Source organism: Plasmodium falciparum (assembly GCF_000002765.6).
Source record: "Plasmodium falciparum 3D7 genome assembly, chromosome: 9".
In the NCBI taxonomy this organism is placed as follows: Eukaryota; Apicomplexa; class Aconoidasida; order Haemosporida; family Plasmodiidae; genus Plasmodium; species Plasmodium falciparum.
Genome location: NC_004330.2, coordinates 1,172,501 through 1,188,874, shown reverse-complemented (window position 1 = coordinate 1,188,874; position 16,374 = coordinate 1,172,501). Strand labels below are relative to the sequence as shown.

General features: G+C 19.7%; 7 protein-coding genes across 7 annotated transcripts in view; 4 read left to right on the top strand and 3 right to left on the bottom strand.

Moving 5' to 3' along the window:
• Positions 1–24: 24 nt before the first annotated feature.
• Positions 25–1,212, bottom strand: PF3D7_0929900 (conserved Plasmodium protein, unknown function; the record flags this gene model as incomplete). The annotated part of the gene is made up of 6 exons (XM_002808924.1): positions 25–90; positions 174–285; positions 384–461; positions 581–632; positions 766–840; positions 1,020–1,212. 6 exons carry the CDS (start codon positions 1,210–1,212, stop codon positions 25–27), a joined length of 576 nt encoding a protein of 191 aa, XP_002808970.1.
• A 760-nt stretch (positions 1,213–1,972) lies between these two features.
• On the top strand, positions 1,973–2,269 carry PF3D7_0929800 (conserved Plasmodium protein, unknown function; the record flags this gene model as incomplete). The annotated part of the gene is made up of 1 exon (XM_024473208.1): positions 1,973–2,269. The coding sequence occupies one exon, from the start codon at positions 1,973–1,975 to the stop codon at positions 2,267–2,269; it is 297 nt and encodes a 98-aa protein (XP_024328966.1).
• A 446-nt stretch (positions 2,270–2,715) lies between these two features.
• Positions 2,716–3,768, top strand: PF3D7_0929700 (conserved Plasmodium protein, unknown function; the record flags this gene model as incomplete). The annotated part of the gene is made up of 1 exon (XM_002808923.2): positions 2,716–3,768. The coding sequence occupies one exon, from the start codon at positions 2,716–2,718 to the stop codon at positions 3,766–3,768; it is 1,053 nt and encodes a 350-aa protein (XP_002808969.2).
• A 1,411-nt stretch (positions 3,769–5,179) lies between these two features.
• PF3D7_0929600 (G2 protein, putative) lies at positions 5,180–6,188 on the top strand (the record flags this gene model as incomplete). Its single annotated transcript, XM_001352130.1, has 2 exons — positions 5,180–5,393; positions 5,584–6,188. The coding sequence occupies 2 exons, from the start codon at positions 5,180–5,182 to the stop codon at positions 6,186–6,188; spliced, it is 819 nt and encodes a 272-aa protein (XP_001352166.1).
• A 690-nt stretch (positions 6,189–6,878) lies between these two features.
• Positions 6,879–7,892, top strand: PF3D7_0929500 (conserved protein, unknown function; the record flags this gene model as incomplete). The annotated part of the gene is made up of 3 exons (XM_002808922.1): positions 6,879–7,358; positions 7,487–7,570; positions 7,827–7,892. The coding sequence occupies 3 exons, from the start codon at positions 6,879–6,881 to the stop codon at positions 7,890–7,892; spliced, it is 630 nt and encodes a 209-aa protein (XP_002808968.1).
• Positions 7,893–8,112: 220 nt separating this feature from the next.
• PF3D7_0929400 (high molecular weight rhoptry protein 2) lies at positions 8,113–13,672 on the bottom strand (the record flags this gene model as incomplete). Its single annotated transcript, XM_002808921.1, has 10 exons — positions 8,113–8,183; positions 8,397–9,197; positions 9,331–9,441; positions 9,624–10,211; positions 10,481–10,801; positions 10,917–11,423; positions 11,594–11,662; positions 11,773–11,835; positions 11,962–12,378; positions 12,484–13,672. 10 exons carry the CDS (start codon positions 13,670–13,672, stop codon positions 8,113–8,115), a joined length of 4,137 nt encoding a protein of 1,378 aa, XP_002808967.1.
• Positions 13,673–15,391: 1,719 nt separating this feature from the next.
• Positions 15,392–16,374, bottom strand: part of PF3D7_0929300 (conserved Plasmodium protein, unknown function) — a gene marked incomplete at both ends in the record, with an annotated part of 2,145 nt that continues 1,162 nt past the window's right edge. The window contains one exon of the mRNA XM_001352127.1: positions 15,392–16,374. This exon is cut by the window's right edge and continues 1,162 nt beyond it. Within this exon, the coding sequence (XP_001352163.1) occupies positions 15,392–16,374 (983 nt within the window).

Genomic DNA, 16,374 nt, shown 5'->3' with positions numbered 1-16,374 from the left:
ATTTGTTCTCTTCTTATGTCTATATTAATCTTTAAATTCAATATGTGGATTTTCATATTTTCCCATAAGCTCTATTTCTTGTTCACTTATCTAAATATAACAAAAATAAATATAAATAATATAAATTAGGTGATATTTTTGCATAATTATTTATTTAATATTTATATTCATACCATTTTATATTGGTTCTGGAAAAATCTTCTGAGCATTAAAAGTAGTTTGGTTATAATAAAAATTGTAAAACAGGAGGACCCAAATATGAAAATACTTTTTACGTAATTACCTCTATAGGAAAAAAAAAATAAAATAAAAATAATAAAAAATAAAATTAACATATAACATATGTTGGAAAGGAACATGTATATTTCATATATCAATATTACTGTTGCAATAATTGTATGGTCTTTATATTTTTTATGATAATATCTTTATGCGAACTGTACAAAGGGTCAAATAAAAATCTTCCCAAATAAATAAAAAAATATATTTATGTGTCACGGAAAAGAAATATATATATATATATATATATATGCACAATGTTAACACAATTATTATTTTTCTACATAAACATAAGAATTACTTCGTATTAAAGATGGTCTTAAAACCAGGAAAAAAATTAGACATATTTATATCTATTAAAAAATAATAATAATTAATGAAAAAATATTATATATATATATATATATATATATATATATAGACAAATAGGAAATTATCAAAATGGCTAGCTATAAATGAAAAAAAAAAAAAAAAAAAATTAAAAACCTTTAAAGAGGGAAATGGCTGTTTTTGCCCTTGGTACATTGTAAATTCGTGTATTCTTAATTAATAGATTTTGTTCTACAAAACATAGGTTAACAAAAAAAAAAAAAAAAAAAAAAAAAAAAAATACATATATAATATATATATATATAATATGTATATTTTTATAAACACAACCAAAATGTGTAATTTTATTCCTTTTTCATTTCTTTATTTTATTTTATTTTATTTTTTTATGGTCTATTATTTTTCCTTACTAGGATATATGTAATATAACTTATTTCTTTTGAACAAATTATTTAGGATATAGTTTTTATGAAAGTTATGATCATAAAATTTTGATTCACTTGAATTCAAAACTTTATTTGGATATCTCTTAATATTCATATATGAATAACAATAAGAAAACCAAAGTGACGCAAAAACAAATACAATTTTAAGTAAGCTCATTTTTAAAAAGAGAAACGTTTTTACTGTTTTTTTTTTTTTTTTTTTTTTTTTTTTTTTTTAAATAAAATGAAACAAATAAAGTATTATTAAAAATGATAAAATAAAAACATGTGAATATTTTTACAACTTTTGTAAAAAGAATTACAATATGTATAAATATATGTATTTTAAATAGATAAAAGAAAAAAAGAAGAATTAAAGATAATACTAAAAATTAAATACAAATAAACATAAATAAATATACATATATATTCTTATTTTTCACATTATAAAAAACAAATAGTGTGATATAAGTTATGTATTGAGGTTTATAACAAGAAGGGGAAATATAAATTTAATAGAGACTATTTCTGTAATATAAAAATACTATTAGGTGTATTTTATCAATATATATATATATATATAATATATATATTTCCCTAAACATAAAGATAATATAATATTTTAATGATATATTATTAGTAATAATATCACATTATATATGATGACATTATATTTTAATTTTTTTTTTTTTTTTTTTTTTTTTTTTTCCATATGTGAAAGGTGAAATTAATATATTCATATATTTATTTTTCTTCATTAAATACGAAATGTTATATATATACATAATTTTATTGAAACAGTAAGATTTTTATTATAGTTTTATTTGTAAATTTTTTATATATTAAAATGTATTTATAATTAAAAAAAAAAATAAAAGTATACATAATATGAAATAATATATATATATATATATATATATTTATGATTTACAAATAAAATGAACATATTAAGAAATTATGTTAAGAAGAAATATATAAGAACTAAATATAGACTATGTGTTATTGATAGAAGATATAAATTATTTTCTTCTGGTATTCCTTTAGTTTTGTTATTGTCTTTAACAATAAGTATAGGGACCTTTTTAATAGATTTTCAATATATGATTAGAAATAAAAGAGAACAAAACATAAATATAAGAGAAAATAAATTAGTTGAGGAAAAAAATAAATTATTAAAAATATTGAGTGATTATGATTGTAACAATTATGAAAATATACCTATTAAAAAAGAATAGCAATTTTTTAGGTGTACATAAATAAATAAATAAATATATATATATATATATATATATATATATATATAATTAAAAAGTTCCATTAAGAATTATACAAAGTAGGAAATATATAGGAATAAATAATAAGAAAATAAAACAAAAGCAGATATATATTTAATAAGATATAAGAACATAATAAATAATTATAAAATATTCATACATGGAAGTATACTTTTTTACACTAAATGTATGTGTGTAATATTTAATATATTATATATATATATATATATATATAAATATATATTTATAATTTTTTTTTTTTTTTTTTTTTTTTTCTTTTTTTTTTTTTTCATTTGTACCAATTATATTTGTTCCATTCCAGGGATATCATACAACCTACAATATATACTATTAAGTAGAGGTTCTTCTCAATCTATTTAATTTTTATATTTTGATTTTTTTAAAGTATGAACTATAAAGATTCACACATATGTGTTTTGGTAAAATATATATCATTTGGTTGTTCCAATTTTTGTACAAATAAAATCGAAGAAAATTTTTGTGATGATGATGAGATAAATGAAATACAAAAAGATGATAATGATATATATACATGGAAATTGAAAAATCTTATTGGAAATGTATTTATAGGTAAAGTGCTATATGTCGGAAATAATTTTAATAATATATTAAAAGGAAAGGATGTCATTGGAATATTTACATTAAATAGTAAAATTCATAAGGACAATATATTAGTACCATATCATGATGTTATTGAATATACAAATATAAAAATGAAGAATGATGAATTCCTATGTGCTACTTTTAGACTATTTTATGAATCATATATTTGTTTAAGTGTTATAAAAAATGTGATAAAAGAAAATTATATAGCTATTTTTACACATGATATTATACAAATACTTCCATTTTTAAAATTGCTTATAATTCAAAAATATTCCATATTAATATTTTTATCAAAAGATAATTTTAATCAAAGTATTATTCAAAAGAAATTAGAAGAATTTCATATTACTAAGGAATCTATAGAGAAACAAATTTCGCTCTTTTCAATAGATACGAATATTCCTGAACATGTTCATAATATAACTAATAATCTGGGAATTAAAACTATTCTTATTTATCCTAATATAAATATTGATATTAATATTCTAAAAAAATATGTATTCACAATAAGTGCTTTAAATGCTAATATAATATTTACCTATCAAGTAGATTATTTAAATCCGCAGGAATGTAAATTATTATATAACAAAGGAATAACAATACATTTTTTCAATATTACAAATTATGTCCATTATGATTATTTTAAAAGAGTTGAAGCATTTAATTACACATTACTATCCATATTAAATAAAGATATAGATATTCCACAAGTATCTATAAACAGAAAATATTTTACTAATATGGACGAAATTTTATCAAGCACTTTTTCATCCATAGAAACATATGATGTATATGTTAATAAAAATTTGGATGATGAAAAAGATCATTCTTAAATTATTTATTTGAAAAAAAAATAAAAAAATAAAAAATAAAAACAATAAATAATAAATAATATTATATGATAATGTAAAACTATGAAGATACATTGAATTGATATATATATATATATATATATATATGTTTTTCATATAATACATACTTGTAAAAATATATCATATTGTTTATTTGGTATAAACACCTATTAAATTTATATTTAATTTCTTAATTTTTAATTTTTAATATTTTTTTTTTTGTATTTCTTATCCTTTAAAAAAAATTTAAATTCACTCAATATATTTTAAAAAACATACATTAATTATTACATATCATATATATAAAAAATAATCAAAAATATTTCTTCTCTGTAATTTAGTTTAGCAATAGGAATATCCTTATTTCTATATTAAAAAATAAACAACATGTAGACGCGTACCAACATCAGATCCTATTAATAAGAAAAAAATGAAAAGTAAAATACACACACATAATATAATTTATATAATGTTCTCTTTGTTTTTCTTTTTTTAAATGTAAAAGCTTTCATAAATGCGTATGAACAGTTCATGTACAATAGGAACAATGTTGTAAAAAAAAAAAAAAAAAAATAGCGAAAATGGAAATAAGGAAGTATTTATTAGAGATATAATTTAAATACTGTAATTTTTCCATAGAAAAAGGATATCAAGTAATGTTTTATAATTTTTTTTTTTTTAAATATATGTTAATGTATATCATAATGATGTTATTTTTAATTTTTTAACATAGTAATATATGAATAAAAGGTAATAAATCAGGTAGCATTTAAAATATTCATGTACATTTCTTTTTTTTTTTTTTTTTTTATAGCTACTTTACATGAACAGGTAAGGTTTTTTTTTTTTTTATTTTATTTTATTTTATTTTATTTTTTAATATTATAATATATTTAATTATATCCTATAATTTTATAATATTTTCTTATTTTCCCCATTTTTTTAAATGCTCTAAAGTGCGGTATAAAATCCTTTTTTAAATGAAATCATTTTAAGAATCGTTTTTCCTTAAATATATATTATATATATATATATATATATATATATATATATATTTCTTTTCTTTTTTTTTATATATCTGTCTATTTCGATCTTGTGTCCGTGAAAGCACAATTTTATTAAATATATACATATATATATATATATATATATATATATATATATATATTTAAGACAGTTCTGTTTATGATATCAATTGTAATTTTGTAAAAATAAAAAAATTTATTTTATTTTTATAATATGACTGATTAATTATATATTCGTTTATATATCTTTATATAAATATACATATTTTTTATTCTTATATATTTGTTCATTTCGTTGTTCATATATTATTTATCACTTTGAATAGTATATAAAAATTAATCGTGCTTGTAAGTATATAAAAAAAAAGATGGGACAAATATCATCAAAAGAAGACGAAATAGAAAAACAAAATATCTATGCTACCTACCCAGGTCTTGAACAACAACTAGACATGGTTTTTGCATGTCATGATATATCCAAGCAGGGAAAATTATCGTACAAAACTGTAGAAATGATACTAAGACATTTTTTAATGCAATGTGGTTTTATGGAATATGTTTGTAGATTTGTTGACGAAAATGGTACAAAATAAAAAAAAAAAAAAAAAAGGAAACGTATGTGTATATGCGTAAATGTATGTATATTTATTTGTGAGTTGTTCATTAAGACCTTTTATGAATATTTCATAGGACATGAAAGATAAAAAAAACGTGTGAATGTATATATATATATATATTTTTATTTTTTATTTTTTATTTAACTTTTTTTTAGGAACGCTTGATTTGAAACATGTATCCAATTATTTGAGCATAAAAAAGTTAATGTACAAATTAAAATGTTGTGGAGAAAGCATGCTGACACTTGACGAAATGAAAGAACTAGTAATAATATTCTTAAAGAAAATATCAGACACTTATACGGAAGATCAAACAAAATGGCTAGAACAAATGAAATCATCACAAGAACAACAAGACAAGGCTTTAGAAGAAGCAATGTATAAATATGAAAAAAACATTTTATTTCATCATGCTGTAAAAGAACAACAAATTCTTCAAAATGATAAAAAATTAAATGAATGGAATGAGAATGTTGAAAATGCATACGAAGCACAACAAGAAATATTACGTCAATTTGAATCCAGTAGAAAAAAGAACATAGATATATCTTTAGAAAAAAATAATGAATTAATAATAGCTAAAGATTATATAGACAAAATCAAAGAAGCTGCAACTGATAATAAATATGACAATTCAAAATGTTTTATTTATCCTGCTTCTTCTGCTCCATGTGGTGCTTGTACCTCAGCAGGGGCAATAATTCACCATAGGCGATATAAAGAGAAAAGGCGAAAAAAAGAATATTCCCTATGCTTATAGGAAAAAATAAAACATATAATATATAGTCCATATTTATATATTACATATAAACATGTAAGGATAATTAGTCTTTTCATAAAATGAACGACTTATCCTACATTCAAAAAAAAAAAAAAAAAAAAAAAATATATATATATATATATATATTACATATACATTTATACAGTTCATCATAAATTTGTTAGAGTTTAATTATGTGAAATGTTTTAGTGCGATATTTATTCTTATTTTCCAAATTGTTTTGTTTTATATTTTTTGAGATAACAAATTGTAGAAAATTATTATATGAATGATAAAAGATAAAATATTAAAATTTTTAACCCTCCCCCCCTCAAAAAAAAAAAAAAAAAAAAAAAAAAAAAAAAAAAAACATATATATATATATATATATATATATATTATTTTTTTAGTATGCTTGTCTAAATTCGCTTTTTATTGAGAAAGATAAAATATTCCATCAAAAAAATAAAAAAATAAGGTCATATATATATATATATATGTATGTATATATTTGTCTTTTTCTTTTTTATTTGGAATGTATATATAATATATTACATATATATATTATATATAGATAAAACAATTATGTAACTTTTGAATAAAAAAAAAAAAATTGTTCCTTATTTTTAAAATATTTTCAAGTAGAAGAGAAAAAAAATATATATATATATATTTTTTGTTCATATAAAAATGAGTAAAAATGAGTTAGTAAAAATTGTATCTAAAGTTAGAGAAGACGAATTAAATGAATTACATGAATGGTTAAATAATTTTACATTATCACGTAAAATAAAAAATGTCAATAGAGATTTTTCGGATGGTGTATTAATGGCAGAATTAGTGAATTCTTGTTTGCCTAGATTTGTTGAATTACATAATTATAGTAAAGCTAATTCGATAAATCAAAAAAGATATAATTGGAATACTTTAAATGAAAAAGTTTTTAAAAGATTGGATTTTAAAATCGATAAAAAAAATGTCGAAGAAATTGTTAATTCTAAATGTTTGGGAGTAGAAAAAGTTCTCATCACTTTTAAAAAACAATTATTTAAATTCCAAAATGAAATTAAAGAAGAAGAGGATAATTTAAATCATACGGAAAATAATAATGAAGAAAACTCAAGTGATAACAATAATATTTCCACAAAAGAAAATAACATTGATGAAAGTGTAACATATGAAATAAAATATATATATATATATATATTTTTATATATTTATTTATTTACATTTAATAATATCATCACTTTGTAACTTCATTTTCTAAAATGACCTTGTTCATTTTTTATTTTTCATAGAATTCTGAGAACTTTCATAATGATGAAATTATTAAAATATTAAAGTATAAAATTTTTAATTTAGAAAAACTTTTAAAAATTAAGGTAAACCAAAAAAGGTGTTGGACCAGGAAAAAATTAAAAAAAATACACGAAACATTTATGTTGCAAAAAATATACAAGAAAACTTAACAATGAAAAAAAAAAAAATTTTATATTTTATAAAAAAAAAAAAATAAAGAAAAACACGGCATAAAAAAAAAAAAATTTATATATATATATATATATATATTTTATATGAATATTTCTCATACATTAATTTGTTATTTTTTCATCATTAATATGTATAATTTTCTTGTAGGATAGCAAAATTGATATATTAAATAAAAAAATTGATACCTTAAATAGAATGAAAAATTCCTTTTGATATATGCCATTTTAAAGATTATATATATTTTTATATGTATTTTTTTTTTTTTTTTTTTTTTTGAAAGACAATAATATAATATTTAAAAATTATATACACATATATATATATATATATATATATATATATATACATATATTTTTTTTTCACAAGCTTATACATAACATTATATGTATATAAAAACAGTGCTTTCTCCTTATATATATTTTTTTTTTAACGTTTAACTACTTTTTAAGATATACAAGTTTTTGATTAAGTCTTCACTGATTTCTTTGTATGGATCAGATATATCTGAGAAAAAAAATAAAAAAATAAATAATGTAATGGTTAAAAGAATAAATATAAAGAATTATTAACATAGAATCATATTGCATAATTTTTATTGATGGGATATATATAAACACGCAAATATATATATATATAAAGCATATACATGTACACTTTTATTTATTTATTTATTTATTTATTTATTCATTTATTTATTATATATTTTTTTGTGCTTACCTAAATTGATAGTTGCCAATGGGTAGTTGATGAAACAGTCATCGTTTGGATCCTCAGATACTAAATGTTCATTTTTCATATGGAAAACTTTCAAATTGTGTTTGACACTAGAAAAATCATATACTGGTTTGTGAGTTAAATTGAAATGTTCTTCAGTTAATATAGGTTCTGTAAGATATGTGCTTTTTCCCATACATATTTTGATATTACCTTTTTGGATATCATGTCTTTTTATTTCTTCACTGGTTAATGCATCTGAAACTATATTCTTAATATATGCTTCATTTATATAGATAGTCATATATTTTCTTCTGTTATATGGTTGTATTTCTGGTACTAAAGCATTATTTATAGTCATATCATATATTCTTTGTTTTGATTCTTTAATAACTACTTTGTTAAAATGTAATTTAGTACATGGTCCGAAACATTCTGGAATATTAATCTTATCTAATAATAAATATTCTAATGTACCTTCTGTTACAAATAAACGTGATACTTTCTTTGGGTTATTTAAAGGAACATTACTCATGAGATAATATGGTTGTTTTAAGACATACACCTTATTATTTAAGAAATCATTTGGATGTATTCTGTGGATAAAATCGCTGTGATGATTCTTATAGTAATCTAATTTACATTGGTAATATGCACTCTTAACTTTTTGAGCTATTTCACTACGATTTTCTTCTTTGCTATCTCTTAATGTTATAAATAAAACTTGCATCTTTTCTTGACAGTGAGATTCGGAATGTACCATAGGAGAGTAGTAATCTAATAAGTTCATTTGTGATATATCACCTAAAAAAAAAAAAAAAATATGTATATGTATATGTATATATATATATATATATATATATATATGTACCATACATTTTTGATACTATTAAAATTAATCATATTATAAATAAAAAGATAGGAATTTGTAAATTACCTGAAAAATATTCCATATCACGGATCTTAAGTTTGCTCTTAAATAAGAAACGAATGTTTTGCCACAATTCGGAGAAGAAATTCTTTAAGTAAGTACCAGTACCCAAATTACCTATAGGAAAGAATTACAAAAAAAAAAAAAAAAAAAAAAAATTAAAGGTATAAAAAAAAGATGAACCATAAATGGATACTTACACATATACATATATATATATATATTTAATATTCTAGATATATCTTTTTTTTTTTTTTTTTTTTTTTTTTTTTTTTTTTTTTGAATAATATAATATTTACTTGATGCGTGCATCCATAAGATTCTGAAGTTTTCGTAACTAGTAAACCAGTGACATTCATAACTATTTATTAATTTCATTGTTTGCTCTTCTGAGAATGGACTATTGTTTAAAATTGTTTCAAGTTCTTTCTTTTCAAATGCTCTTTTGTCTTGTAAAAATTCATTATATTCTTTCTTAATACGACTGGATAAAACTTTCTTTATATAAAAGAAATCATATACATCAATAGCATCAGTAACTCTAAATCTTACGAACTTTTTCTTTAAAATGATAGATTCTAATAATTCAGCTGCTTGCTTTCCTAATTTATAACAGTGATATGTCTTTACCATATCTGGGGCTAAGGATAATTTGTAGTAATCTTCTAAAGGTAATTTCTCAACGTTCATTGGTTTATACATCAATTTTTGCATCTTACAAGATAAAACAAAGGAATAGGCTAATTTCTCGATTTCAGCTGGGTTCCATTTGTGTATACTTAAGTTTATATCAATCATGTCTTTTAAATTTTTAGATTTTATACCGTATTGACTAATATCACATGACTTCTCAATGTTGTTAGCCAATTTTTCTTGAATGGTTTCTCCTAAAAAAAAAAAAAAAAAAAAAAAAAAAAAAAAAAAAATTATGAACAAATAAAAAAAAAATATGAACAAAAAAAAAAAAAATATGAACAAAAAAAAAAAAAAATATGAACAAAAAAAAAAAAAATATGAACAAAAAAAAAAAAAAATATGAACAAAAAAAAAAAAAAATATGAACAAATACAAAAAAAAATATGAACAAAATAAAACACACATATGCACATATATATATACATATATATATATTTTTTTTTTTTTTATGCTTGATTACCTCCATTGAAAACACAGCTGACCATTAATTTTCTATATAAACTAACATCATCATCATAATATACTGATTTCTTTCCTTCTTTTGCCCATAAGGTGACAGTTAATAAACCTAATATTTTAATCATTTCTTCGGTGTGTGTTAATGAATAGTTTTGTGAGTTTTTGTTAATTTTCATAAAGTCTGTTAATAAAGTACAATTCTTTTTCAATGTCTTAAGATCTTTGTGATAAACGTGGTCTATAATTGGTAAGGACTGTTTCATGAAAAAGAAATCTTTTGGTTTCAAACGAGCAATATCGATGTGGGATTCAATGAAAAAGACTATAAAAAAAAAAAAATAAAATAAAAAAAATATATATATATATATATAATGTATATATGAAATATTAGATAATAATAATTATTTTTCATTTTATATTTAATTTATTTTTATTACCTAATCCTAAAATATATGATGCATAAACAAAACGAGAACCCTTTGAGTAGATATCATGATTTTTTCCGATCATATTCATTAAAGTAAAATAAGCATAACTGGCATTGTATTTTAAATATTTTTTTAAAGGAACATTAGTAATAACATTAATGTTAATAGCTAATTCATTAAATAATTGATATGCTAAACTGTATATATTTGGAAGGTTGAAATATAATTTAAAATTATTTCCAGTTCTGAAAACATCATTTTTATATTCACTAAGGAAAAAATAGTTATTTGCAATAGAATCAATATATTCATAACTTGTTAATAATTTTAATTTATCATCATTCATCACATGATAACCATTTTTATGATTGAAGAAATTCATAGGTATGGAAAAGTCTAAAGAATCTGGTGATTTGTCAACTTCCAAAGATAAATTTATTATTTCAACTATCTTGGCAACTTGTGTTTCCAAAAATGTAAGTTGATCATTGTTTTTTAAAAGAAAATTTCTGCTCACTATATTAAAAAAAAAAAATAAAATAAATAAGTATAAATATATATATATATATATATATATATATATATATATATATATATATATGAATAAATGCATACATGTTGTTTATGTTACAAATAAATAAAAAAAAAAAACTATATTAGAATAAAATATATAACATAATTCATACCTAAAACATGTCTAACAAAATCGGTCTTATTAATACTGTTAATTACTTCATTGGGGTGGATATAAAACCCTAAAAAAAAAAAAAAATAAATAAATAAGTATATATATATATATTAATATATACAAAAAAATATATATATATATATATTTTTTTTTCATTTTATCCTATTTTTTTCATACATCCAAATTTGTCGTAAGCATATAAGAGATCAAACCATAACTTCTTGGAAGTCTCGGTGAAATCTGGAAAGGAAAAAAAAAAAAAAAAAAAAAATATATATATATAAAATATATATATATATATATATATATATATTTGTTTTTTTATTTATTTATGTACACATTTTTTATTTCTTTTCCTTGTGTTACTTTGGTTGACGTTGCAGTCCTTAAAGGCCATAGTGAAAAAGAGTTGCAATTTCATGATATCATGAAGATCTGGTTGGAAGTTCTCTACAAAATTTTCATATTCTTTTAAATAATATTCAGTGGTTTTTTTATTATCTAAGTTTGGTAAATTGGTAAGTGCATTAGTTTGAGTGAAATCTTTTTTAATCATATCGTTGGTTATATTGGAAACTCTTTTTCTTCTGTAAAATTTATGTGCTCTGTATTCTGATAATTTATTTTCTTCATATTGTGTTTTTAATATGTACAAAGCTACAATATTGTTAGATCTATATAAATTAATATAACTTGGAGATACATCATCTGCGTTGATTAGGTGTTTGTCTTCGGTAATTCTCAAGAAACCGTTATATAAAAAGAAATTTAAGTCGATAAGAACTGAAAAAAAAAAAAAAAAAAAAAAATATATATACATATAAAAAAAAAAATATATATATATATATATATAATATATATATTTTTTATTTATTTATTGTGGCGTACATCTTTCTATTTCTTCATCATCCAATTGTTTAACAAAGTAAGTTATATCCGAGTCTGCCTTAGTAAGTGTTGTTACATATTTTCTGATGGCCGACATTAATTGCTTATATGCTTTTTCATCATTTAATTCTTTTTTTATATCTATATATCTTGATAGATTTTTTGCTGAAAGATGCATAGTTTCTTTATGTTCATATATATTTAGATTATTAATATCATCAATTTTGGATACTTGTATTTTATCTACATTTTTTAAATCAAAAACTTTCATATTAACATAATATAAATCATCAGAAATTATATATTTGTCAAATCTTTCAACAATATGATTATGTTTTAATTCCATATCCATAAGTTTTTTGAATTCTTCTCCTTTTACTTTTCTACAATTTTTATCTAAGAATGCTGGTATCCCATTAAAAACTTTTTTCAATCTTATATATATAGAAACGGATTCATAATATCTACTACAAAGATGAAGATAAGCAGAGCAAACTGGTTGTTTATAAATATCAAGGAAATTATATTTTAAATAACCTTTTTTAACTTTTATTTTACCACCTGATGCAAAGAAATATTCATCAAAATATTTAATTTGATCTACTATTTGTTCAAATAATTTCTCTTTATTAGGTAATAAATTTTCATTAGATTGGCTAGTCAAAACTAAAAAGTCATGAACTTTTTTAATATCATTAGAATTATCTAAAAGATATTTATTGAATTTAACAAAATTCATAATTGTCTTATTTATTTCATCATCACTAGGTACTTCAGATTCACCTTCAGTATTTTGAGATCCTTTCAAACTTAAATATAAACTCTTCAAAGTAACATCACTCTCGGAACCAGCATTATTATTATTATTATTACCATATAATGATTTCATATGTAATATACTCATTAAAAATTCATTTCCTTCTTTTATGGTATTCTTATTACTAAAAGTATTTCTTATGTTCCCAATAACATTGTGACACTTCTTTTCAAAAGTAGCCTTATCACCTTCGGATAAATATTCATCCATATATAAGTATTTCAATATATCGCTACATAACTTCGTATTGCTATCTGCACTTCCAACACCTTGCTCAGCTCCATATTTTATAGAAACCTTTTCATTCAATTCTAATCCATACAAGTTAAAACTAAATATGGACAGCAACAAAAATATTGTCACTTTTATCATTTTACACACTTAAAAAAAAAAAACAAAAAAAAAAAAAAAAAAAAAAAGCTATAAATATAATCACACATAAATATATAATATATATATATATATATATATATGTGATGATTTTAATTTAAAGCCAAAAACCTAAATATTAAAAAAAAAAAATTAAAAGAAAATACACACCTGTGGGTGCTTATAATAAGCCACAAAAAATACACATTAAAAGAATATATATATATATATATATATATATATGTACTTCTTTGTTTTGTCTTGTTCTTTTTATTTGGCCTTTTATTCTAAATAAAACCACATACATATAACACACATATACAATATATATATATATATATAAATATATGTATTTTTTTTTTTTCTAAAACCTAAAACACATCATATATGCATATAAAATCTACTTTTTATTTTTATTATATATATTTTTTTTTTACCAACATGTCATTTTAAAGTATTAATATATATATATATAAAAATACATTAAAATGACATGCAGATATATATCAAAAAAAAAAAATTTTTTTTTCTTCTTTCACATATATATATATATATATAATATACATACAACTTTTTATTCTTGATATTTTTTGTATTCTAACATAAATTTAGGAGTACACTTTTTATACATACATATATATTTTTTTATTTTTTATCTTTTTTTTTTTGTACATACTTTTATTTTTATCTTTTTTTGTTGTACAGATGTTTATATTTTAATTTATATTATGTACAATATTGTATTATATTATATGTGTATAATATATACATAAAAAAAAAAAAATTAGGAATATGCATAAATATTAAAATTTACATATATATATATGTATACATTTTGTGTAAAATATGTGTATACATATGTATACATATATATATATACATATATATATATATACACATATATATACACATATATATACACATATATATATTATATATTCGTTTTATTTTCTAAATCCGAAAAAAAAAAAATAAAAAAAAAATTTTTAATAAATATCTGTTTATGCACGATTTTATATTTTTCAAAAAAAAAATATATATATATATTATTATTATTTAAAAAAAAAAAACAATAGTATAAAACAGATTAACATAAAAAAAGAAAAGATTTATAAAAATAATATACAAAAAAATTTACAAAATAACAAAGAAGTATTCTTATTTTATATTTTCATATTATTTTGTTATTCATCATGTCTATTGTTATTTTCTTTATTTTCTTTTTTTTTTTTTTTTTGCAACTGATTAGTTGAATTTTTCAAAACTTGGATGAGAGCACCGAAAAAAAAAATTAAATAAATACATGAATAAAAATTTTATAATATTATATTTATACATAGTCAAAAAAATATTATCATATAACATACAAATTATATGTATATTATATATATAAGTGTAAATAAATATTTACATATTTCTTTAAAAAAAAAAAAATTAAATAATAATAAAATTTCAACCATTGAAATGCTTGCAGAATTGAATTAAAAAAAAAAAAAAAAAAAATATATATATATATAAATAAATAAAATAAAAAGAAAAGAAAATAATACAAATAAAAATTATTTATATATTACATTATAAAACAAATTAGAATATAAATGCAACATTCTTTTTCTTTTCTTTTTTTTTTTTTTTTTTTTTTTTTTTTTTTTTCTCTTTTTCCTGTCGAATTAAAAAAAACTAACAAAATATATATAAACATATAAACATACATATATATTTTTATTTATTTGTGTTCATAAAAACCTTCTTGACTAAAAAAAAATTCTGAACAAGTTCTTTATAATTGTCAAATATAGATGTATTATTATTTTCTGTATTATTCTGGTCTTTCGTTCGTTTCTTTTTTTTTTTCGATTCATCATTTAAGGTGCTGCCGAATTTTTTGGCTACCTTCAAATTATATTTACTCAAGAACATACTGTCAATATGCTCTTTTATATAACTTTTGTAAAAACGTATATTATCGTCTTGATTATTTATAACATTTATGGTAAAATTAATGCAGTCAATTTCATCCTCACCTTTAACATACTGATGAAAAATAAAATCACCAACATTATAATTATAATTACTATTGTAATTATTATAAGAATCGCTACTATTACTATTATTACTATTACTATCACAGATATTGTTACCGTCACTATCATTATCCTTATCACACATACTTTCATAATTACATATATTACTATCATCACACGTTGTACAGTCATTTTCTTTTTTTTTTCCCTCATTTTCTTTTTTTTTTTCCTCATTTTCTTTTTTTCCCCCCTCATTTCCTTTAAAATAATTAAACAAGTTTCTATATAAAAAAGAACCATCTTTTAAAAAGGCAAAATTCATTCCATCCTTTTTATGTAACAATAAATTAACACCTTCCAATTCTTTGCTACACCCAATTTTATATTTATCTCCCTTTTCTGTATTAACCTTATTTAATCTGTTTCTATCTTCATATTCACAATCAATTAAATATGTACCTTGAGAAATATATTTCTTTGGAACATCTTCTTGTTTTGTCTTTTCATGTTCTTTAATCTTTTTCACATTTGAAGGATATGCACCTTTCAAATGATGAAAAGAAAAAGAACCCTTTTTATCAACACTTTTAATAGGATGCATGTTATTATTATGAGGTTCGTTTTGTTTCTTGTTTTTTTTATCACGTTCATTCAACTTCTTATAAATGGGTTCATAACAAC